Source organism: Crocodylus siamensis, chromosome 1 (genome assembly GCF_052110815.1).
Source record: "Crocodylus siamensis isolate JL-2025a chromosome 1, ASM5211081v1, whole genome shotgun sequence".
In the NCBI taxonomy this organism is placed as follows: Eukaryota; Metazoa; Chordata; order Crocodylia; family Crocodylidae; genus Crocodylus; species Crocodylus siamensis.
Window position 1 is genome coordinate 406,734,700 of NC_143395.1, and position 26,317 is coordinate 406,761,016.

Here is a 26,317-nt window from a genome sequence, read left to right on the forward strand (position 1 = left end):
CTTCAGCTAGGCTTTTGATATGGTCTCCCACAGCATTCTTGCAAGCACGCTGAGGAAGTATGGGTTAGATGAATGAACTGAGGTGGATAGAAAGCTGGCTAGATCATCTGGTTTAATGGGTAGTGATCTATGTCGTGATGTCTCGTTGGCAGCAGGTATCAAGTGGAGTACCCCGGGGGCCAGTCCTGGGGATGGTTTTGTTCGATAACTTCATTAATGATCTGGAACATGGGATGGATTGCACCCTCAACAACTTCACAGATGACACCAAGCTGGCAGGAAGTAGTAGATATGCTGGAGGATAGGGCTAGGATTCAGAGTGACCTAAACAAATTGGAGAACTGGGCCAGAAGAAATCTCATGAGGTTCAACAAAGACAAGTGCAAAGTTCTTCATGGAAAAATCCCATGCACTGGTACAGGCTTAGGGCCAACTGGCTAAGCAGAAGCTCTACAGAAAAAGACCTGGAGGTTACAGTAGACAATAAGCTGGATATCAGTCAACAGTGTGCCCTTGTTGCCAAAAAGACTAACAGCATACTGGGCTGCATTAGTAGAAGTGTTGCCAAAAGATCAAGAAAAGTAAGTACTTCCTTCTAATCAGCATTGGTGAGGCCACATCTGAAGTAGTGTTCCCAGTTTTGGGGCCCCTATACAGAAAGGAGATGGACAAATTGGAAAGAGTCCAGCGGAGGGCAATGAAAATGGTTAAAGGGCTGGGGCACATGACTTCTGAGGAGAAGCTGAGATTGGGCTTATTTAGTCTGGAGAAAAGAAGACTGAGGGGGGATTTGATAGCAGCCTTCAACTACCTGGAGGGTGGTTCCAAAGAGGATGAAGCTGGACTGTTCTCAGTGGTGGCAGGTGACAGCACAAGGAGCAATGGTCTCAAGTTGCAGTAAGGGAGGTTTAGGCTGGATATTAGGAAAAACTCTCACTAGGAGGGTGATGAAGTGCTGGAATGGGTTATTTAGAGGGTGATGAAGTGCTGGAATGGGTTATTTAGAGGGATAGTTGAATCTCCATCCTTGGAGGTTTTTAAGGCCTGATTCAACAAAGCCCTGGCTGGAATGATCTAGTTGGAGATGGTCCTGCTTTGAGTATGGGGCTTTGAGTATGGGGCTGGACTAGATGACCTCCTGAGGTCCCTTCCAACCCTAATTTTCTGATTCTATGATTCTGAGTTCTCCCTAGACAATCTTGTACCTAATGGAACTGAGCCTGTGTGAATAACTGACCTTTCAGTTCAACTGGCCAACAATAAAAATTCCCTAAATGAAAATATCATTGTTCCACAAAATAAAACCTTAAAATGTTACTTTTCTAAATAAACACCATTCCCTCCACCTGGCAGTGAAATACCTGTTTGGAAAGCAAGTGACAAGAGGGGCTAAATGTGCAAACTGGGGAAGGGAGAGAAAGTGATACCTTCTTTTTACTCTATACCACAGAAGTTAGAGCACTGTCTCAGGATGTTTCTCCACTACATTCCTTCCTATGCCAAAAAGGATTCAAATGCATATTGCCTGCATCCCAGGCAGTGCTCTCTAACCATCATCCCATAAGGTATTCTGGATTGGGTCTTTCTTTATTACTCCTGTTGACAGCTGGCTGGCTGCCCCTGCAAAGAGCAGGCAGGGAGTGCACATGTGAGGAACATAGAATGAATGATTCTTTACCCTAATACTCAGAAACACAGAAACAGAAGGTCATCTATTCTGACTTGCGGGTCAAAGCTAGAACATCCTTTCTAGGCCCTTTTCTGCAGCCTACCCAATCATTTTTTAAAAAATCTCCAATTTTGGGTTAAAAAAAAGTAACCTCAAATCCACATTTTTCCATGATTAAAATTAAACACCGCTAGAGAGAGAGAGAGAGAGAGAGAGAGAGAGAGAGAGAGAGTATTAGTGGTGTTCTATTTAAAACACAGAAAAAATGGATTTGAACTGAAAATTGGGGATTTTTTTGAATCAGAGAAAACCAGGATCCCTTGTCATTTTGAATCCTAATCCTACCCTTCAGAGGGCCTGCTATTTCACACAGTTTAGTATAGTATTAGATCAAATGGAATGACACCACGGCCACCTTCTCCTCCAGAATCTACACTGAAAAAATGCAAAGAGTTAACTATTAAAATGTGTTCAACCCTTAAACCAAACCAACTCATAAACCTGCTGGTAGATCTGCAGGAAGGAGCACACCTGCTACACTTCATCTCTGTTTTTATCAATGTCCTTGTTCAGTCTTGAATGGGATACAGAATCAGTGTTGAGCAGAACAAACAAAAGCAAGGGCTGGGAGTCTTTCATCCTGGAAAATGCAATTTCTGCACTTAGATCAGAAAAAGATTAAACACAGTTTATGTAGGCTTCAACTGTAACCTGCCAGAGCTTAGTTATAGTCCATTAAGATATCAGCAAGCAAGCACCAAAGCCACAAAGTAACTAATAAAAACTACCAGATAACACTTTGGGTTTCCTTTCTCCTGTACACTAAATTACAGGTATTCTACTCAACTCCCATGTAAAACTAAGATTCTTAAGACCCTTTTTCCACAACCACATCTGACATCCATGTCTAACATTAATATGTTTTTTTATAGCAGTCAACATTTTACATACTTTAAAATTACTCTGTAGATGTTTGCTAGATGATCTGCTATATGTTTGTAAATGAACCCCTTAATTATATCTTTGAAGAGAACATGTTATTACTTATTTTTTAAAAACCTGATGTATGGAGTGCCACAGCCTGTAGTAAAAACTGAGATTAAGGCAGAAAGGTAGGTAGTACAACTGAGAGTAAGAAAGTTCACCCTGAGATCTTAATGCAAATATACAGAACATATTTTTCTCCTCGCAGCTTGGAATTAGAGCAAAATTCTTTTCACCTTTTTATTCATCCTTAGTGGTCTACCTTAGATAGCAAACATCTACAACCTACCACTAAGTCATACGCATCTTGTCACAGAGTAAAAAAATTGGGTGACTCTTACCTCTTCTTTTAGCCATTCATGTTCTTTAATTTCCCTGCAACTGCTTTTGTCAATGTGTTGAACAGCATTCTGAGAAAATAAACATCAGAGAACTCCTCTGAAGATAGGATTTTGCCAATAGTAGATACTTACAGAAGACATTTCCAATAGGCAGTTTAGTCCTCTAGGCAAGAAACATCAAGCCAAAGAACTGTACCGATCTCCTGTGGACACAAAGATACTCTACCATGGAAGGAGCAGGAGGTTTAGTTCCAAAAATCAGCCATCCTTCCCAGATCATCCCAGCCAGGGCACATTATCTGATTCCTCTTTTTCTGTATCTTATTTTTCCTCCCCAGCTTTCCTTTGATTTGTACCTTCAGGACTAACTCATTCAGAAACCTTCCCTACCATCTGCTTGACTTCAAACTAACATGTCTAACTATCTCTTTCTACTCCTGAGGTACCCTGCACTGATGTAATAATCTTGTATTTGTAAAATCAGACTTCTGCAATGCGAATGAAGCAATACTACAAATACTGCATTATAACTTGATCCAGTGAAGTTCCTCACTTATGTAGAGGCCCAAGGTAGTTAATTTGCTGGCAGGAGCTACAACTTCATTTCTGATTCAAGTAAGAGGAGAAGATGGAGACACAGGAAGGAGCAAGCCATTGTTTAGAATAGGGATGTCAAAGATACAGCTTACAGGCTGCATCTTAACCATGGATCTGTCTCATCGGACCCATGGGGCTAGAATTTTGGCAACAGTGTTACTGACCCATGGGCTAAATCTGGAGTTCAGAGCTATGTCATCTGGTGCGTAAGGCTGCTCATGGGTTAGAACTATGGTGACGGGATGAGTGGGGGCTGCTGTAGCTCCCAAAGCCACAGCGATTAACGCTGCCACTACTTGTCCCACCACCAAATTTCTGGCCCCACAAACAGTCCCATGGGCCAGATGATGTCTCTATGCTCTAGATCTGGCCCTATGCCTTGGATTCAACAGTGGACCGCACTGCACTACTCGTCCAGCTCACAGAAATGGATGAGTTTGACACCCCTTGTTTAGAATTGTAAGTACACAAACTTTAGTCTCATTCTCTTCTTGTACCACTAAAAATCAAGAGTGACCTTCTGAAGTCAGTGAAGTAAATCCCTGATTGCTAAAGGGATTCAATGACAAATAGCATCCCAATGATACATGTGCATAGATCTCTGCAAAATGCTTTCTGAAAACTGATTTAAGAGAGCAATTTGGGTTCCAGTATGAATGAAATGTATGTTTGTCTTTAGATTTCAGAAGAGGTAAATGCTTTTTTCTATCTTTAATCACCTTTGTCCACATTCTAGTCAATATTCATTTTTGAAGGAGAAATTAATGTATAATAAAACTTTAAAATAAAACACTTTAAAGCTTCAATCTTGCAAACAGTGTTCACTTGTTTAATGGCAGTTAGAATCCTCCCATATTTTTAAGTAAAGAAAACATGTCAGTGTTTGTGCAACAAGACATATCATTCACTACCAGTTTTGTTTCTCCAGACACTGGTCTTGCAGAAATTTAAAGATTTTTCTTTTTTAAATGCAAAATCCTGTTATAATTGACAAGCTACAATTCTGAACTGGCACTAAAGAATTACATTTGTTTTGTTCCATGTTTATTTCAAGAAATGGCAATGCTTTGGCATTTTCAAAACAAGCTTCTGAGTTTTAAAACAAAATGCTCATTTCTTTTTCAAAGATTCAACATTTAATTCCACAAGGAGGAATGATCATAGTAGATTATTAATGATTTTCCCAGTCTGTGATAATATCAAAATTCAATTCACAGGAAATATGTCAAGTTCTAGGGCATGTCACTTCACCTCTCTGGATGTAAGTTTCCCAATCTATAAAAACTGTGCTATAAAAGTGGTAGATATTATTACTACGGTCCATTAAAAATAATGAGCAATACCACCCTGGTCAATAAAAATGTTTTTCAGTTATTTTATTCACAACTCCTACTCATGTAACATCCTGTAATTCACTTGGAAAGGTTCACGCTTATATTTTTTTAAATCTGGTTGCAAGTGCTACTAAGTATAAAAGCAAAAATATATATTTCTCTGCATGCATAAACACATACACACATACCTCAGTGGCCCATTCCTTCTTTTGGCTCTTTTGTTTCTCAACCATTCTGTCAATCTTTTCTTTTGTCATTTGCAAAGTGCTTCTATAGAATTCTGCAAAAACAAAGCAGAATTCTTTTAAGGACCAGATCCAAAAAAGAACCTGGGTGCTCATGCTGTATTTTACATTATATTTAAACACTGAATTCAAAGTGAATGTTGCACAAAAACCCTACTTATCTGTCTTAGGTACCTGAGAATAGGTAGATGCCTAACATTCAGCTACTGCATATGCTCAGATCTGCTGCCAGCTTGGCCAAGCCAAACATTTGGATATCTAAACTCCATGTAACGTATACGGCCTTCCGCTCTCCCTCTACTTAGCGTACCAAAACGTTTCGAATCCCAGTCCCTCAAAACCCAAATCTTTCCAGTTAATGTATACGGAACTTAGGATCCTCCCTTGGGCTTGCGAACTTTGCGGCTGAAGCACAGTACCTACTTCTGGGGATGATGATGTTCTCTTTTGCACCTGTGCCTAAATGACTGAATCCCTCTGAAGAGAAATTGATAACTGGCCCAGTGTTCCTGAACTCAAGCTAGCCTCACTAGTCATGGCATCGATACTTTTAACACACCTGAATGTCTGTTTTCAGAGTATACGTTCAACTGAATCCTAGCACACTGTAGTTGTGTGTCAGTGGACTGATTAACACTAATGGTTAAAATCAAACTGCATTCTATCCTGGGCTGGTATGCAGGAGAGATGCAAGGAAACAAGAAACTTTCTTCCCATTACAGTACGGCTGACCACTCTCTCAGTTCTTCCATTTTATGAGTCCACCCTTAGGGAAAAAGGGAAGAGGCAGACAAAGACATGAAGTCCCGTCCCCTGCACTGACCTGTAGAACAATTGATATATATGAGAACATGCTACAGAATGTTGTACTTTATAGAGTGCAACAGAAATTGCTCTTGCCTTCACTATGAAGGTACAGTGCATGGGGCAAGAACATTTCTGCAGACTCCTGCTAGTGCCCTGGGACTCTCTACCCTCTCCTGTTGGCAGTAGTTTGTTTCCTGTAACCTTAAATACACAACAAGGACTGGAATATAACAGCAGAGCAGCAGATTTAAAGCATCTTTGTCTCCTAAAATTCTTCGTCACCCCACAGGATATTAATGATAACTATAAAACTAGACTGTATTCAGTTATCCTCTGGTGTATATCAGACCTCAGGTTTATTTAACCTTTAACCAGCTATAGAACTGATGGGAGAAGTCATCTCTGAATAAAAATTAATTAAACATTTCTCATAATTCATAAATGTTAGAACCCAGAAGGCACCACTAGATCTTTTAGTGCTACCTCTTGCATACGCAGGACATCATTGCATTTCAGCCTATACCCAACTTGATTTGAAGACAGCCACAGACAGAATTCTACTTCCTTTGGTACTTTGTTCCCATAGTTAATCATGTTCACTCTTAAAAAGGTGTGCCTTTGTCTCATTTTAAATTGTATGGCTTCAGCTTCTGCCTATTGGTTCTCATGTCTTTCTGTTCAGTTATTTCTGTACTAGATTAAAAAGCCCATTAGTACCTGGTATTTTCTCCCTGTAAAGGTGGTTATATGCCACAATTGATCACCTTTCAGTTTTCTGCTTAAACAGAGTAAAGTCTTTAAGTCTCTAGCTCTCAAAGATCATTTTTGCAGATCTTTACAACATCTTTTGTTTAAATACAACATCTTCTTTTAAATCTTGACACCAGAAATATTTATATCTCAGTTGGTCCAGTAAAGATTTAAATTCATTGCAAACAGGGGAAACACAAAGTATTAGGCTTTCCTAAAATAGTTACTTAAGTGAACTGGCAGAGTAGCAAGCAGTGTGGAAAACAGTTCAGATCTCAATCAAGATCAAGTATGTTTTCAGAGCTGTTATCCTGGGGCAGACAAAGAGCTGAATAGCTCTTATCTACAGCACTTGATGCTTGGTAATGGTTGGCACTGAATGTATGGAGACCCTTATATTGTTGTCACTGCCTGTCACTACTGGCTGCTTGGCTCTGGAAATGAATACAGAAAAGCTTATAAGGGAAGCAAATCATGGCTCTTTTTTTAATCCTAAAAGTTACACAACAGCTAAAAAACTAGCACAATTTTAAAATTAACTGTATAAGCGAATCTAATGGTTTTAAGCACTCACCAACACAATCACTAAGCTTTTAATAGCTTTTAATTGTGTTCTGTTGCTTTGTTAGAACTGAAACAGTTCCCAGAATATGCATACTTTAGTGCTGATGATTTTGCAAAGCTTTGCACCCATCGCCTTGTAACCAGTATACTATACTCAGACCTTGGGGAATGAGGTGCTGCTCTGTTAGCTGCCTCCACAAGCTCTAGATTTAAAGCACCATATTAAATTCAGATTTCATCAGCTCCAATGATGTGAGTTCCTGTGAATAAGGACTTTTGAAAAGGAAATTTATAGAGAATGTAGTGATGCATCAAAACAGTAAAAGCATAGCAGAATAGATCAGCACTTTCCAAATTGGGGCCCATTGTTAGGCTCTGTAATCTGCACTTAAGACAACTAAATAAAAGCAGCTTAAGTGTCCAAAGTACCAGGCACCTGCAACATCTAGACATCAGTGGAGCTCCTCTGAAAAACAGTTTGCCTGAATTTAACTGCCTAAAACTAGCACATGAAGCCTAAGTTCAGGCAACCAGATTTGAAAATGTTGACTTCAATGTATGTAATTAATCTGATCACAAATTACTTTCTGCAAGTTAAGAAAGTAGCTCAGGCATGTGTTTACATGGAGCATTGTGTGTATTTACATTTGTAACTGACCTGTCATTTCATTAAGGTCATCTTTGAGTGCCTGGATGTCCTTTTCCAAGATCTGGATCTGTTTCGCATGATCTCCACTTCCCACATTTTTGTATTCCAGCCAATAATCCTTCTCGAGCTCCCTTACTGAAAGTTTCTCTTCATATTCACTTATCTGGGAGTTCAGATCTATTGAAACAACAAGATTAAAAGATAACATTATTTCCTCTATTACTATGTACATTTTAGTTAGGAGGCTTTCAGTGGCACTGGAGATAGAAGAGCTCTCACTGCAAAATATTACACAGGCTGGCCCTACTATCCAATGAGGTGGCACTATCTTTTCCAGAAACAGCTTGGATTCACACTGGAAACAATGAAAGACTGCTCATTTTGAAAAGCAGTATCTCACCCAAAGGCACGTTGCCTCAATCTCACCGGGTGCATCTACGTGTTCTATTAGCATGGCGCAATAAATTCTGGCGGACTAGAGTTTATTGCTCCTGGGCACTGCAGTTTTATGTACGCCCAGATCACAGCGATCACAGCACGTTAAGTCAGGTCAGAGCAGCCTCAGCTGGCAGGGATCCAGGGGGTCAACCTGTCAGCCTGGGGCTGCTCTGACCTGGCTCAAAGTGCTGTGGAGGGGTTGGCTGGGGCATGAAGGTGCTTCAGTGCAGGGCTAGCCAGCAGGCAGCCCCTGTGCTAAAGCACCCTCATACCACAGCCAGCCTTATCAACATCTATACGCGTGTTGTGGTGCAGTAAATGTTGCCACCACAGCATAGTATTTGTGTTTATAAGTACTAACCTACAGCAGCTTTTATTAGTTTACTGCACCCTAATATGGGCGCATGTGTAGATGCTGAGACTTTACGGTGGAGCTAATTAGGCAACTCCACAGTAAACATCTCATGTGGCTGTGCCCACTGAGAATGATGGCAACCAAAACTACAAGTTATAATGGCAAAAATACCTGCTACTGTTGTTGCTGTTATATAAATATGCCAAGGTAGCAAATATATAAGATTTCAATGAGTTTAACTCTGAGGGAAATGTGAAGAGTGTGTGCTATTCCATCATTAACATCATGTATGAAGGGGGGGAAACTTCAAAAATACGGTGTTGATTTTCTAAAGGACCCATTTCTAATTGATCTAATCTATCTAATCAATTGGAACAAGACAACAGGAACCTGCTCCAACAGATTTAAGAAAAAAAAAAAAAAAAGAGTACACAGGAAGCAAGCAGCAAATAAACCACCCAATCATGACACATATACTTGTAATCACTGCCACAAATCATGCAAATCTGATTGGACTATTCAGTCACTTGAGGCACTGCAAACCATCTACACCACAGCTGCAATATCCACCATCTCACAGATGAAAAGATGACAATCACAAGACACTGGTAGGTTTCCATATCTAATAAAATTTTAACTTAAACTATTTTGCGGGTTTAATTAAAAATTCCCAGAAGACTAATTCTATATGCATAAAGTAGGTGCTTAATCTGGGAGAAGGAAAGCCATGTTCTTTTGTATGTGATGTAGTGGTTCAATCTCTGCTTTAAGTGCAAAAATCTGCTCCACCCTAGCTGTGGACCTGCAAGCAGTACTACTCACCTTTCAAAAGCTGTTCTTGGTCCCTAATATACTGACATTGCTCCCTCATTGCCTCCTCTACATCATCTCTGGTTACAACCTCCTTTTCTTCAAGCAGTTTTTCATGTTTTCTGAGGTCATTTAGTAGATCCTTTATATAACCCAACTCCTCCTCCTTCAGCTGTTTATTCTATGAAAAGAACAACAATAAGTTGTGCATTATTGGTTTTTTATCTATTTTTTCAAGTTACAAAATTTAGAAATGGAATAAGACTTGGATTAGTACTAGGGTGCTTTGCAAAAATATCCAGCTAGACAGAGCTAAGTTGTTTATTTGAAAATGGCTTTTTTTTAGGGAAGTGGGGAAATCAGCGGAAGAGATTTGTATTTTTGTTGGTTGTGTTAAGTCCTGAAAGTTCCTAAATAACTTCCAGGCCATTGTCACAAGGTAATGACTCTGATACTCTTCTTCCAGGCATTTCTATTGTGTAGAATCTACATATTGTTTTAACAATATTTTCTTGCTTTGTTTTATAAGCCTCATTTTATAGCTGGTAAACTCAAACTTAGACAATCTGACCTGCCACAGCCATAGAAGGCAATTTATCAAAGCCAGGACTCCTAACGGGGCCAAGGGTGACCACCTTTTCATAATGGAAAGATGGGACATATGCCTGCCTTTCCCCCCCCAGTGGCACAGCTGGAGCAGAGCCAAGTGGAGCCCATTGGCAGGGCAGGGGCAGATGTGGGTTGCCAGGAACTCTGCGCCGTCCACTCCACCATGACAAGGCACCCCTGCCTGCCCAGCAGCAGCAGAGACAAGGGCAGTGGCAGCAGCGTGAAGTTGTGCCTCCTACTGCGAGCAGTAGGCACCCAGCTCGCACGGGGCTCCTGGGGGAAGGGCAGCAGGGCAGGGAGCCCCAACCCACTTCACCTGGCTCTTCTGCAGCCATGCTGCTGGCAGAAGGGGCAGGAGGAGAGGTGGGCATGTGTCCCATCTTTCCATTTTGAAAAGATGGTCACCCTACCTGTAGGGTCTGAGGAGTTTGATACCCATGGCCAATACAATATATTAATGCATTACAGGAGATGCTAGAAATGATAATGCTCAAAAATTTAGTTTTCTTGGCTCAAATACGGTTGTGTGTAATAAGAGACATTCATACTTACTTACCCTTTCTCGATATTTTTCATTCTTTTCTTCCAGTTCCTTGAGTTCTAACAGAAGCCGATCAATTGCTTCTTCCTTTACCTGAATTCTGAGAAAAAAAAAGGAATATATGATGAATTATTACAGAACTCTGGCAGAGAGTGGGAGGGATTATTTTAGAATATATTAGTTATAAATATGGCCTGCTGCTTTTTTATCTGTGATCTCCCAATCGCTCTGCTAAGGTGGATCGGCATTGTTACCTCCATACTTCACATGGGGAGACTCAGAAATGGAGCAGTGAAGCAACTTCTCTAAGGTCTCAGAAAGAGGACCAAGGTCTCCTGATCCTGTACCTCTGTAAAAGGTATGGCTAGGACCCTGCTGCCTCCCTGATAGACTAGTGCTTTCTAATGCATATTTTTGAGTGCAAGATGGGAAACTCCATGAATGTGGATTTGATTTTTCCAAACTGTCCTGTCTCCTGCACTATTGGCAGCCTATTTGACTTCCTGAGGCCCTTACAAACTATTCACTGTCTGTTAGAGAATGCACTGTTGTCCGCTATGGTCCCCCAGTGCTCTGGAGGTTTGTTGTGAGGGAGTTATACAATGATTTGTGCAAAAATAATTCCTAAGCAGATATTTCATCAGATAGTCACTTGGATCAGCGGGAATCATGCAAAAAGGCTGTTCCCCAATGTGACCTTTCCTCCTCAGTGGTGGGAAGAAGCTTCCTTGATTTTGGAGGCAGGGACAATGGAGAGGAAGCAGCAAACTTCCTGTATTTTTCCTCACCTCTACTATCAAGACATAAGTAGGGTGGAATGTGACCACGTACTAGGTAACTTCCCAAATCACAGGAGGTTATGATTTGGCCTACTGAACTGCCACTCTGAATTGTGTTTCCTATTTTACAATTTTATTTCTATGCTAAAAGGAAAAAGAAGCATATCAACAAATCCAGGGTTAATAGCACAGCCCTTGAAAATTACTACAGTATATCATTCACTTGTATTCATTGTACCTAGACAGAAAAGTGATAGCCCCTCACAATGAACTAGTTTATCATGGGCCAGATTTCCAAAGTGCTTGGAAACCAGCAGCTCCCACTGCAATACTTACAGCGACATTTTCCAAGTAAATGCATCTATGGTACAGGGTATCAGGTACTTTGGTGCTTAAAACCTAGCACTGGGAACCAGCTCACAACATATGTGCTGCTTGTTGATTGATTTTTGTAGTGCCCTTTTCTGGGAAAGCTGTTCTCTCAAAATAAACTTTTTCTTACAGTGTGGCTTATTTAGATTCTCTCAAGCTCTCAAATCTCCATCCATCAGTTATGTTGGTTTGCCAGTGAAGCTATATTCCAAAATCATTGTTTAATCTATTTCTTATCTCTTCCCAGAACTGACTTACGCTAGGGCACAAGAGAGGCATGTAGAACAACTACCATTAAACCCTCTGCTGTTCCAATAAGTATCACTCCTTGATTATGTCTTCTTTTTTGTTCCTGCTGATGTTTATTAAGTTGCAAAGAAATATTTTTTGTTCCTGGAGAAGTTTGAGCTTTAGATCATGCAGGGATTTAGTCATGTAAGTTACAAGATATTAATATTGCATCCTGTGCTGTCAGTGTGCCACTGGATAGCTGCTCAAAAGCATTTTTCAGTTTTTCCCTCAAACATTTCAAATATATTAAGTTGAAAGGAGACACTGAAAATATGGAGCCACAGGCCATGGCAAAATTGTACTAAAGATCAGAGAGAGGTTATGACTTGAAAATATGTAATGCTCATTTACTAAACTGTTGTTTTTTTTCAGTCTATGTTACTATTCTGAGTACTGATGCTACACTTTATTTCCACCTTAATGTGTTAAAGAGACTTCTATTATACTGCAAGGCTGTCTATTTGGTGGAATTAATGCACCTCATTTTGGAGGTATAAATGCAGAAGCTGTGTATGTGAGGTTGTCAGCATTTTGTTGCTAACTGGAACCTTCTGATTTGATTGAGTTTTCCAAGAAAATTGTCAGATTCAAGGAGTTATTGTTCAGCTTGATTGATACTGTATTTCTGAATTAACATATTTTGGATGCTATTGTTTATAATACAGAGGACACCTTTAAACCACATTAAAATTAAACTTTAAAATTAACTTTAAAATTACACATTAAAATATGGTATCCAACCTTATATTACATGCTAGTATCCAAATGGTTTCATAACTCCTCTAGGGGGCATTACTATGTTTCAACAATTCATTAGAGTACTGTTTCTACCCATCGCTGAAATAGAAAACTACTATTGACAATGCAAGGAACAGAAAACCACCAGGAATAGCAACAGTTCTAGTTCCTTCAAACAACAGAAGGAAAAACAGTACCAGATGTTATGTGCCACTTGATACATTAATCCTTAAAATACACTTAAGAGTTCATGAGTCTCATTATGCCCATTTGTACAAATAAGGGAAGTGAGGCAGAAAGCTTTATAGAGGTTGTGAATAAAAATTTGAGATGCACATTTGATATCTTCTACTTTTGTACTGGGAGATAAACATGCATAAGTAGTACAACCCCAATTGAATGGAAGACTCTCCTGATAATACAGTCTTTTGCTTGAATGCTGGAATATCCAATGAGTAAACCGACCATAAAGTTATGTTACTGGGCAGCATAAAAATAATTTGATTATTCCATAGTGGGATGATATATTGCTTTATTTGTTGTTTTATAGGTCCATATATATTCTTACTATGAGACAACTTATATTAGGGCCATGTGCAGCCTGCTCCTCACAAAATGCTAAACGAGGTTTGTACCAGGCTAGAGAAATCCCACACAAAGTCCTGCACGCTGTAGTAGAACTGTATGCAGCTGCTATTCTGTTGTCTGGAAAAGGAAATAGAAAATGAGACCGGACAATGAGCTAATATGTGTTCGTCAAATGCTCATTTGACTTGTTGAATGTTGGATGCTGCTCCAGTTTATCCTTTGAAATTAAATCTATTTGATTGAAGTCACAGAGCAAAGCATTAACTTTTCTTCCCATCATGGATCTAAAGAGATCTGTCATCTACAGTCAAGTTACAAATGTTTATTATTTCTTTCCCATCTTCATCTCCTTCACTTTAACAGTCAACAGAAATTTGACAAGTACCCAGGTTTTTCTTCAGGATGAAATAGCTTGCCTCGCAGTACAACTACAGTTCTTAATCATGGCTATGCTAGAGGTTCAGTCATACAGTAACTGATGACCAGTAATACACTTCAGTTCTGTGTACACACCATCATCATAGCTGTGCTTATGTGGCTTCATCTACCAGGCAGCCTTCTTGTGCCTACAGGAGAAATATATTCACCATTTTAAGCTGTAGCACCAGGGAACAGCATGCTGAGGCACATATATCCAGAATAGGAATGCATATAGGAAAGCACAGTGCCAGGAAGTATAGCCAGTCAAACTGGATACACAAGGCTGGTTTGGGAGTGTTGTCTCCATTGAAGAAAATGCTATGCTGGAGTGGTTACAAGAGCCTAGCTAGGCCTCTGATAGGGAAAAAATGCTATTAACTGATGTACCCAGGCTGTAGGCACTTGCATGCCAACACAAATCATATTTAAACTCTGCCAGTGACTGGTTGTAGTCAATGAGATACTGTGTAGACCAGTGGTGTCCAACTCATGCAGCCCTGTAGGCTGGCATGGGGCTGCTCTGCAGGCCCAATCCAGTACATGGAGCCAGTTAGTTCTCCTCAACAATTAACACTACCACACTTCTAAGCTGCCCAATTTCTGGACCCACGGGGAACCCTATTGGCTGGATAACATAGCTCCATGGGTGAAATCTGGCCCATGGGCCGTAACTTGATCATCCCTGGTGTAGAAAAGCTTTAATCTGTTCTGGGTCTATGCCAACAGAAGCCGTTATCTGTCTAGTAAGTAGGGCCTGCTTGATTTTAACGTTATTCAGGGGCCTGTCTGACTGCATAGTTCAGGAAAGGTTTGGTGCCCATCAACACACAGAAATTCTTGTACTGCTACCCAGTCATAGGAACCAACAACTACATGCAGCAGGGGAATTGCATAGTTAAGTGTTACCAGTTAGAATCAAATTATTAAGTGTGCTGTGGGCACATCAATCAGTCCATTAGGATCATAGACTCATCAGAAAACAGGGCTGAATGAGACCTCATGAGGTCATCTATTCCAACTCCTTGCTCAAGACAGAAATATCCTTGACTAAATGATACCAACCAAGCATCTATCTAATCTGCTTTCGAACATTTCCATGGATCAGGAATCACAACTTCTCTAGGTAACATGTTCCAAAGCTTCACCACCCTCACAGTCAAAAAGTTCTTCCTAATCTCCAATGTAAATTTCCTGTGCTACAGCTTGAGACTATTGCTCCTAGTCCTGTCCTTTGTGGCCACAGAGAATAGTCTATCTCCCCTCAGGCATCTGAAGATTTATCAAATCCCTCCTTAGTTCTTCTCTTCACCGTAGCTTGTTGTGCCATTCCTCATAAGTCATGCTTCCCAGGCCTCTAATCAATTTTGTCACTTTCTGCTGGACTCCATCCAATCCATTCACATCTTCCTTGAAGTGTGGGGCCCAAAACTGGACACAATACTCCAAATAAGGCCTCATGAGTGCCAAGTACAGAGGAAGAATCACTTCCTTTGATCTGCAAGTGACTCTCCGGTTAATACAAATCAGGATGCTGTTGATTTCTTCTGCAACAAGAGCATACTATTGGCTCACATTCAATTTATTCAGCAAATAAATATTCACTGTCACCCCCAGGTCCTTCTCTGTGGTGCTGGCCAATCATTCCCCAGTCTATATTTGTGCATGCAATTTTTCCATCCCAAGTGCAGAGTCCTGCACTTGTCCATGCTGAATTTCTTCTGGTTGACTGCACATCATTTCTCCAGTCTATCCAGGTTATTCTGGATCCTAGCCCTACCTTCCAAAGTGTCTGCAACTCCACCCAACTTAGAGTCATCCTCAAATTTGCTAAGCAAACACTCAATCCCATTGTCCAAATCATTAATGAAGATGTTAAATGATACCAGCCTCAGGAGAGACCCCTGGGGAACCACACTTGATAGCTCCTTCCAACTGGACATTGAGCCATTGAAGACTATTTGTTGAACACAATAATCCAATCAGTTTTCTACCTACTTTACAGTACTTTTCTCAAGTCTGTATTTCCTTTGTTTTCAGGACGTGTTGGGAAACTTGGTCATCACACCAGACGGCAAAGCTAACATGTTTAACGATTTCTTTGCCTCCGTCTTCCTAAGTAGGGACCAGAACAGCCACCCCCCTGCTGGACCCCCCTCGGGACCCGGGGGAGGCACAACTGGGCCACGGGTTAGTGAGGATTTAGTTAGGGAGCTTCTGGAGGGGTTGGATGTATTCAAGTCAGCCGGCCCGGATGATCTCCACCCTAGAGTTCTAAAGGAACTGGCTGAGGTCATTGCAAGTCCCCTGGCACAGCTTTACAAGCACTCGTGGTGCTCTGGTGAGGTACCGGAGGACTGGAAAAGGGCCAACGTGGTCCCCATCTTCAAAAAAGGCAGGAAGGAGGACCTGGAAAACTATAGGCTGGTTAGTCTTACCTCGATCCTAGGCAAGCTGTTCGAGAAAATTATGCTGGCACACATCCAGGAGGGGCCAGCAGGGGACTGCAACACCAACACAGGTTCATCAGTGACAGGTCCTGTCAGACCAACCTGGTGGCCTTTTATGATCAGATCACCAGATCATTAGATGCAGGGGTAGCAGTGGATATAGTCTTCCTGGACTTCCAGAAGGCTTTTGACACTGTCTCTCACCCCGTTCTCATTAAGAAACTGGGGGGCTGTGGTGTAGACACCCACACAGTCAAATGGGTCACCAACTGGCTGGAGGGCCGCACCCAGAGGGTGGTAGTGGATGGGTCCTTCGCAACCTGGAAGGATGTGGGCAGTGGGGTCCGCAGGGCTCAGTCCTCAGGCCCACACTGTTCAACATCTTCATCAGTGATTTGGACGAGGGGGTGAAAAGCACCCTGTTCAAATTTGCTGATGACACTAAGATGTGGGGGGACGTGGGCACACTAGAAGGATGCAACAGGCTACAATCAGACCTAGACAGGTTACAAGGGTGGGTGGATGAGAATAGGATGGGTTTCAACACAGACAAGCGCAAGGTGATGCACCTCGGGAGGAACAACCAGCACCATACCTACAGGTTAGGGAACTCCCCTCTTGTCAGCAAAGATGCAGAAAAGGATCTTGGGGTCATCATTGACTCCAAGATGAACGTGGGCCGGCAGTGTGGGGAGGCAGTTAGGAAGGCCAACCGCACCTTGTCATGCATCCACAGATGCATCTCGAGCAGGTCCAAAGAGGTGATCCTGCCCCTCTATGCGGCACTGGTCAGGCCGCAGTTGGAGTACTGCATCCAGTTCTGGGCGCCGCACTTCAAGAGGGATGTCAACAGCATGGAGAGGGTCCAGAGGAGGGCTACTTGTATGATCAGGGGACAACAGGGCAGGCCCTATGAAGAGAGGCTACGGGACCTGAACCTGTCCAGCCTTCAAAAGAGAAGGCTTAGGGGGGATCTTGTGGCCTGTTATAAACTAGTAAGGGGGGATCAGCAGGCATTGGGGGAGTCACTGTTCCCCCGAGCACTGCCAGGAGTGACCAGGAATAACAGTCACAAGCTGGCAGAGGGTAGGTTTAGGTTAGATATCAGGAGGCACTACTTCACGGTCAGGGCGGCTAGGGTCTGGAACCAACTTCCAAGAGAAGTGGTGCAGGCTCCTACCCTAGGGGTGTTTAAGAGGAGGTTAGATGAACATCTTGCTGGGGTCGTATGACCCCAGTATTCTTTCCTGCCATGGCAGGGGGTCGGACTAGATGATCTGCGCAGGTCCCTTCCGACCCTAGAAACTATGAAACTGTGATATTCTCATTAACAAACTGTGTCAAATGCCTTGCTAAATTCCAGATATATCACATCGACTGCTCACTTCCCAGCCACAGAGCTTGTAACCTTATCATTGAGGGAAATTGGGTGGTTCAGGCATGCCAAATGCCTGTTATGCCAAATGTCATTAGCCAATTGTGCTGTCAATTTACATCCAGCTTTTTACCTGTTTCTCAAAAGTCAGGGTGATTAAGGTTCTGTATTATTGTACTATAGATAAATAACTACAAACAAATGTAAAGCTACAATCTTGCCTAGCACAATATCTACACAGAATAGGGTAAATTGGACTAAGAATTTTTTCTTTCCATTTCTGTTCCTATTTTTTGAATCATTTGTGCCTTGAAAAACTGATCACCAGTAACATTCAGGTAACATAAATCAATATTTGAAAAAAAATCTATGGGAAGCAGAGGGAAGGAAGAAAAGAAGGTTCATGTCAGGCTTATTTATTCTGGGAGGTACGCTAATGAGAACTATCAGGGTCCTTGATAGTTTGGTTGTTTCTGTATCATGGGTGGGACCACACTCCTATGAAACTGATAGGAAGAAATCGAGGAATCCATATTATGCTGAGATTGACTTTTCCAATGAAAACTCTTTAGTCTTTAAATGTAATAAACAAAAGCATTTTAAAGATTTTACTAAACAGGGATTCCAGATAGAGTGAAGAGAACAGAATAGAGAAGGCACCTTGGGTAGGTTTTTTTTTTGGAAAATTTGGGTTCACTGAGTTTTAAGAGAATTTCTGTCCCCAGTTCTAATCTCTATCACAACCATCTTCCACTACTACAACTACTAATTTTAACTACAATAACTTCTCACTTGTACTGCTGTAACTGAAATCAGAATCAGGTCCTTTATAGGAACTTAATATTGATCCCATTAAGGCTGATTTTTGCCTTAAAGTTAATGTAATCTGGTCAACATAAGACGGGAATACCCTACTGGTGCAAGACAAATAAGAACCAGTAAGAACCCTTGCACCTAGACCAAAATATATCCTGAGGGTCTTTGGTAACTGGCACAACTGGAAGCAGCCACAAAGCTCCTTAGGTACTGCCCGGTATCTAGCAACTTGAAGGCTTGAGGAATCTAAAGCATCTTTGTGCCTTACCCCAAACCTGCATCAAGAGGATCAGTCTTGGAGACCTGGCTTATTAACTTTTCCTAGTCTTTACATGGATGTAATCTCAGAAGAGTATAATGATCAGAACCACTTATCAAATTCAAACTTCAGTATTACTGTACTTAAAATAAAATATTTATTATTAGCAAATAGAAAAGGTTGTTTTGGACAAGTGTTTCCTTAAAAAGAGAGCCAGAGAGGTTCCCAATTTCTAACTTTAGGAACAAATAATGCTTGACCCACTTTAGATGTTTCCTCCAAACACTTCCACTTACAAGGTACACATTTCTGGAATATCCCTGAAAACAAAAAACAGGTACAGAAAAGAATAGTAAAAATAACCGCTATTTTCATTTTTATAATGTAGACAATACTCTGAGTGGGTCAGGTAAGAGCTAGCTGTAGTTTGTTTTATATATGATGTGTTTTATATTACTGAGATTTTAAATTAATTCAACATACTGAAATGCCAGCAAAGCTTCTGGGAAAGATGATCTTGCTTCTTTGTACAGTTGTTCTAGATTCTCTTTTTTCTTCTTCTTCCCCATGTTTTATGCTGAGCTTATGCTGGCAACTGGAACAGATCTAAGAAAAGCAAACGAGAAATGTATGATCTTTTTAAGTTCGTATTCTGACATGGCTGTGTCTGTGCAACAAACAGATCTGAAATAGAACAAAAGGGTTATTTTATCAGTCGCAACAGAAATACTGAAATAGGAAACCGCAGGCTAAAACGGATCACTTTTCCAAAAAAATTTCACGTTTCCAATTTCAGGTAAGCTATTTGATTACAAACATTAATTCTAAAAAAATATCCTGAGAGATTAACAATGCTGTAAATGTACTTACTTATTTTACAAATAGCAGTACTAGACAGCTAATCAACTTTTTATTTCCATCTGGACAATGCAAATAAGTTTACTGCATCTTATTTTCCCTTTTTCATTTTACTGTCAAAAACTTACACCCTGGTCCAATTTAGGGCTTAAGTTTCAATCGATTCAAATAACTGTAGGGTGAGCACGTGCCATTTTAAAGTTTTAACTGGGATTTTATAAAAATAATTCTCTGAAATATTTTTATAGGATTTAAACTTAGGACCTTTTGTTCAGATAACTGAAATGTGCTCTAAATTAGTTTTACTGTAGTATTTGCACTGTTTGCAAGGGAGTGCTGTGCAAGGAGTTCCTGACACCAAAGCTGAAAAGTCACCTTTCATTAATCAAACTGAGAAACACACAAAAACTAAGCAGTATAGATAATAAAGAGAAAGAAAGAAGAGAGAGGAAAGAAGGAGGGAATAGGGGAGTGGGGTGGAGGCTAAGTTGAGTGGGTAAGTAGGTGTTTTATAAACCCAATCTTTGCTCTGAACAAATGCTGCAGCAGGGGCAGGAAAGTGACAAGGACTGAACACGAGAGGTCCTCATTTTCCTGGCCATGCACTTCTTCACTGCCTCTGCCACACGCTGCTGCTCGACAGCTAGTGCTCCACTCTAGACTGATGACCTACAGGACAGACGGTCACGAGCAATTTGCTCCCACAACTCTGGGTTGATGCCAAAGCTCTTTAAGGACACCTTTAGGGTGACCTTGTACTGCTTCTGTGGTGCGCCGTGAAAGTGTACTCCATTTGGCAGTTTGCTGTAGAAGATTTTCTTTAGTAGGCGACTGTCGGGCATTCTTGAAAGGTGGCCAGCCCATCTTAGCTGCACTGGTTTCAGTAAGGTATGGATACTGGGGACAGTTGATCTTCTGAGCACCTCAGTGTCTGGAATCTTGTCCTGCCACTTGATCTTTAGTATCTTTTGCAGGCAGCACAGGTGGAAGTGGTTTAGTTTCTTGGCGTGGCACTGGTAGACGGTCCAAGTTTTGCAGGCATAAAAGACGGTCGGGAGGATGATGGCTTTATAAACTTTCAGTTTTGCCGACATTCTGATGCCTCTGCAGTTACAGACTGACTTAGAGTCTGCCAAATGCCATGCTAGCTTTTGCTAGCCTCACGTTGATTTCGTCGTCGATGTGGACATCACGGGAAAGTGTGCTGCCTAGACAGGCAAAATTACTGAGCATCAACAGTTGTTGGATAGCCAGCACGGGTTTGTTGCGGGTAGGTCTTGTTTGACCAATCTCATTTCCTTCTATGACCAGGTGACCTATACGTGGACAAGGGAGAAGAGATTGATGTCATATATCTTTATTTCAAAAAAGCTTTTGATCTGGTATTCCATGATCACCTCTTGGCCAAACTGCCCAGTTGTGGCCTTGACTCGACCACGATCCGCTGGCTGGGAAACTGGCTCCGTGGTTGGACCCAGAGGGTTGTAATTGATGGCAGTCACTCATCGTGGTGCCCTGTGACCAGTGGGGTCCCTCAAGGCTCTGTCCTGGGACCCATACTGTTCAACATCTTCATTAATGATGTGGACACTGGAGTCAGGAGTGGACTGGCCAAGTTTGCCGATGACACCAAACTTTGGGGCAAAGCATCCACGCCAGAAGACAGGCGGGTGATCCAGGCTGACCTGGACAAGCTCAGCAAATGGGCAGATGAGAACCTCATGGTGTTTAACACCGAAAAATGCAAGGTTCTCCACCTTGGGAGGAAAAACCTGCAGCATCCTTATAGGCTCAGCAGTGCTACGTTGGATAGCACTACAGAAGAAAGAGACTTGGGGGTCATCATTGACCACAAGATGAACATGAGCCTGCAATGCGATGCTGCGGCTAGTAAAGCGACCAAAACGCTGGCTTGCATCCATAGATGCTTCTCGACCAAATCCCGGGACGTCATTCTCCCCTTGTACTCAGCCTTGGTGAGGCCGCAGCTGGAGTACTGCGTCCAGTTTTGGGCTCCACAATTCAAAAAGGATGTGGAGAAGCTTGAGAGAATCCAGAGGAGAGCCACGCGCATGATCAGAGGTCAGGAAAACAGATCTTACGATGATAGGCTGAGAGACATGGGACTCTTTAGCCTGGAAAAGCGTAGGCTCAGGGGTGATCTGATGGCCACCTATAAGTTTATCAGGGGTGACCACGAGGATCTGGGGGAATGTTTGTTCACCAGAGCGCCCCAAGGGATGACGAGGTCAAACGGTCACAAACTCCTACAAGACCGTTTCAGGCTGGACATAAGGAAGAATTTTTTTACTGTCCGAGCCCCCAAGGTCTGGAACAGTCTGCCAGCGGAGGTGGTTCAAGCACCTACATTGAACACCTTCAAGAGTAAATTGGATGCTTATCTTGCTGGGATCCTATAACCCCAGCTGACTTCCAGCCCTTTGGGCAGGGGGCTGGACTCGATGATCTCCCGAGGTCCCTTCCAGCCCTGATGTCTATGAAATCTATGAAGCCAGCAAGGCCAAGAGGGGGAAACTGGCGTGCAGGCAACCCAGGGCCTCCATATACACTACCCAAGCTTTTGCACCCTGGCGAGGTCACTCCAGCTTTGCAGCCACAGTTGCAGATGTTCAACGATCTGATGCCTCACTTGGTGCAGATCTATTGTTTCATGAGGCAGGCAAGATGCCTATGTATACGTGTGAGCTTTGAATGCTACCACAGACAACTACTACAAAAACAAGGTTACTCCTAGTCAGTGCTGTAAAACAAGCAGCATTACAGATAACAGGATGGATTCTGTCCCAATTACAGCTCATACAAAAGAAAAAGATGTAAAGTCAAAAAAGCAAGGAAAGGAAGTTAAGCCAACTAATTTTAAATACCTTTTATTCCTCCACCTATGCACTTCACTACCATCTACCACAGACTGCAACAGGAACTTCAACCAGTGCTTCTCCATATCCCTCTCTGAGACAATATTTTTCTCCTGAGTCACTGTACGTGTCTGATTCAATAACTGCATTTGGAGGAAGTTGTTTGGTAAAACGTGCATGTATGAGCAATAGCAGGGTAGTATTCCTAGTGAGGCAGAATTTGGGTTGGACAAGATAATAAAAATCACTGCCTTTAAAAATCTCTTCCATAATATTTCATCTAAAAACACTTTCACCTCCCCAGGTAAACTGCACCTCATGAAATCTTTTTTCTGTTGGGGCTTGATAAATGGCTGTATTAGAAGATCAGCTGTTTTAAATCTGATGCTAGTAAGCCATTCCCTTATCTCAGCTAATTGTTTTTTCTCTGAGTGACAGATCTGTTTCTAACAGTGGAAACTTCAAAATCCCAGCAGGGACCTGGCATCCTGGGAAGGAGCACAGATCAACGTGTTCATAGTTGTGTATCATTTCAAAATATTTTCACTGTGGAACCTCTTTGTGATAATGTTACAACTATGTGACTTCACACTGTATGAAGAAATCCTTTTGCTCTCTCAGAGCCACCCTTGAGGTTTAAGCTCTGATCAGTAGATTTGTCCTTTGTGTGTGTCCTGCCATTATTAATAAAGTTCAGCTTCTATTCAATTCTCTACTTGATCAACATTTTTTAAATAAGAGAGGCAAGGTGTTGATTTTAAGGTTGATATTTTCCAAGGGGCCTTCAAAGTAATGTAATCCCTCTGGAACTGAGCGTGTAACTTCAAGAGCTTCTGAAACCACCAGCAAGTTGCTCTACAAAATTTCACCTTTTCATTTCAAAATACAGGACGAAAGAGAAAAATTAAAACTCATTTTCTCTTTTGTATAACTATTGTACAGGTCTTTCTAAGAAACAATTGGCTTGTACCCTGCTCCTCCATTCCCCGATACATGCTTAGTTCAGAACTCTGGGCTTTGCTCTAAATGGACAATCCAGTCCCCGTGCTTAGTGCTGAATGAAGAAACAAATGAAGTCAACATTTCAAGCAGTAATGGTAATATTTTGACAAAGTCTGTTCTTGAGATCAGGTAAGCTTCAGTGATTTATTTGTGAAATTCTCCCTGGGAGGGCAACACCACACAATTCTCCGAACTGTGAACTGGGCTGACTAACATCATTAGTAACAGGTTTACTAGATTATGCAAACTGCCCAGAATACACAAAAAGGAGAGGGCAGGGAGCAGAGGGTTGATTACACATTTCAAGTGAGCAGGAACAATTTACAAGGGGAGCAAAACTAATTAATCTTCCCTCAAATAAGAAACCACTAATCCTAGCTTAAACACAGACACTATCATTACAAATGCTTCAACAATCAGTATAGGTATAGCCCCTTGCTACTATCAATAGTCCCACTGAACCAGATCCAACCTCTTGCGACTGCTACACTCTCCTGGCACACCATGCCAGTCTATGGCAGCAATTAACAGCTGAACCCTATTCATGGTGTTAACAGTCACTATAACCACTGTCTGACAACTCCCTCTTACAGTGGCTCACTCCCTCTTCTCCCAGCTGCTGACCATTACCCCCCAACCATTAGCTCATGACCCTCCCTGCATCTCTGATCCAGTGTAATAAGCTTGTGCCCTCAGCAACAACTCTCTTCCTGCCTAGTACCATTACTGCCCTCACTCCTAGTGTCACTTCCTGCATCTGCAACCACCAGCATCTTGGCTGGGTACTGTCTACACTGCCTGCAGCCCAGTGATCCTTGCTGCTGCTGTATGCTGCTCACTCACACCCATGCCACCACTGTGCTGCGCTGCACCTTCAGCCACTATCACCAGCACAGTCATCCTCATGCCACCCCTTCACTTATAGCCACTGCTCTATTCACCTATTAATGGTGTCAGCTGCCATCACCATTGCCACTACACCCAAGCCACCTCCAGCATCACCCCCATGCCTCACACCCTAGCCCCCACCAGTATCACCCCTGTGGTACCCCATACCAGAACCCCCGCTGGCATCACCAGGACACCCCCTGGGCTTGCCACCTCTCTTTGAACCTACCCTGGGACATTTCATCACAAAACACAACGACATGAATGACTTTACATCAGGAAGGCAAATACACACAGACTTATCACCTTTTAAAAACCCACCGGCCTACAATATACATCGGATTCAATTTCTTTGAACGAATGCCCTCACATTTATCTCCCGGGTGACTCAAGCACTCTCCTGGAGATTTACTTCTCATTTCTAGAGACGCCAGGGCAGTCCTGGAGGGTTGGCGCCCCTGCACCCCCGTCCGCTGCCCTGGCTATTGTCGCTCCCTCCCCGGGGCCCCGCGTCCCAACGGTCCCAACCGCCGATGCCCGTGCAGGGAGGGGGGCGTTACCAGAGCTCCCCCGGCCTCGCGCTGCCCCGGCGCCCCCGCTAGGCCAACGTTCCCCGGTAACCACGGCAACGCTCCGCCCCCGCCGGCGGCGCCGCATTGGGCGGGCAGCAGCTACCCCTGGCGGCCAGTGCGGGGAGCAGCAGCTGCGCGGGCCGCGCCCAGAGGGAGCTCGGAGCGGGTTTGCTGCTGCTGCTCTGCGGTCCCCGCCCCCACCCTCGTGCTGTGGGCGGTGCGAGCTGCCTCTTCCCTGCCCTGTGCCTGCTTGCTCTGCAGTGAGACCCAGCAAGCAGGGATCAGGCTAGCCAAGCAGCCCTTGGTGGGTTGCAAGCATTTGGCCCAAAAGCCTTTGGGTGAGGCTGTCCCAAGCTCCTGCAGAAGAAAGGGCGACTGCCATGGGACAAGGCAGGTGGCAGCATGGGCAGATCTAGGATTTTGAAAAGGGGGTGGTGCACCCTTGCCACAGCAGCTCTCCGTCTGCAGCAAGCTAGAAGCTTTCCTAACAGGCCAGGGGCTTAGGACTGGATAAGACGGAAACAAGAAACAACTTGAACTTCCTTGGAATGAGTCAAAAGTAAAATGCCGGGACGTGGACCAGGAGCTGCATGAGCCCGAGCAGACAGCCGTATGGCAGAACAAAGCGTAGCTCCGCTGGTGGAGTACAGGCAGCCCTTGACTTAGGACGTTTCAAGTAACAACGTTTCACACTTACAACATTTCTAAATTGGCACCCAGCTTCAACTTTAGGACGTCAGTTTCAGCTTTACAGCGCTTGATCCAATGCCACGCCACGCCACGCCACACTAGTGAATAAGGTCACTGCATCGCTCACCTCCCTGGAGAACGTCTGTCCAAACTTCCCTGGACGCTTTCTTTAAGACAGCAGACGAGACTTCAGAAAAACCTGCAGCCAGGACTCCGGAGAAGACTCCAGCCAAGAACCCGTCAAAAAGTCCAACCAAGAGCCTTTCAAAAAGTCCAGCAAAGTCACCTCAAAGAAGTCCTTCCAAATCAATATGCTTGCTTTTTACAATATAAATACATTCATGTAGCTATATAACTCATCTATAATTGATCAGTACAAAATTCTGGGGTATTTTTGGTGAAAATAGGGTATCGGGCCTTGGTTCAGGAACCAATCCCAGGGTTGCAGGATCAGGTGCTGTTGACAGCCACACTGAAATGTTTCGACATTGTGATGGGAAGGCAGTAGCTGTTTATTTGCACATAGTAGCTGTATGTACCTGGTTAGGTGAGAAAGCAAAGAATATAATTCCTTTTAAGCCCCCTTCCTATAGTAAGGATCCAAAGACTGTCATCTAGGTATAGTATTTACCTGGTGCATAACATAAGCACTC

General features: G+C 42.7%; 1 protein-coding gene across 3 annotated transcripts in view; it reads right to left on the bottom strand.

Moving 5' to 3' along the window:
* Nucleotides 1-25,093, bottom strand: part of CCDC83 (coiled-coil domain containing 83) — a 36,299-nt gene extending 11,206 nt beyond the window's left edge. Inside the window, exons 1-8 of one of the 3 annotated variants that reach the window (XM_090030626.1) lie at nt 24,963-25,019; nt 20,310-20,952; nt 19,262-19,384; nt 10,709-10,793; nt 9,556-9,724; nt 7,950-8,117; nt 5,114-5,205; nt 2,995-3,063 (exon numbers count right to left, since the gene is read on the bottom strand). In XM_090030626.1, coding sequence (XP_089886752.1) covers nt 2,995-3,063; nt 5,114-5,205; nt 7,950-8,117; nt 9,556-9,724; nt 10,709-10,793; nt 19,262-19,347 — 669 coding nt within the window. In that variant the 5' untranslated portion in view covers nt 19,348-19,384; nt 20,310-20,952; nt 24,963-25,019. Of the gene's footprint in view, nt 1-2,994; nt 3,064-5,113; nt 5,206-7,949; nt 8,118-9,555; nt 9,725-10,708; nt 10,794-19,261; nt 19,385-20,309; nt 20,953-24,772; nt 24,905-24,962 lie in introns of those variants that run through there. The other 2 variants (XM_090030627.1, XM_090030625.1) reach the window with 2 other exon arrangements.
* Between the last annotated feature and the right edge of the window lie 1,224 nt (nt 25,094-26,317).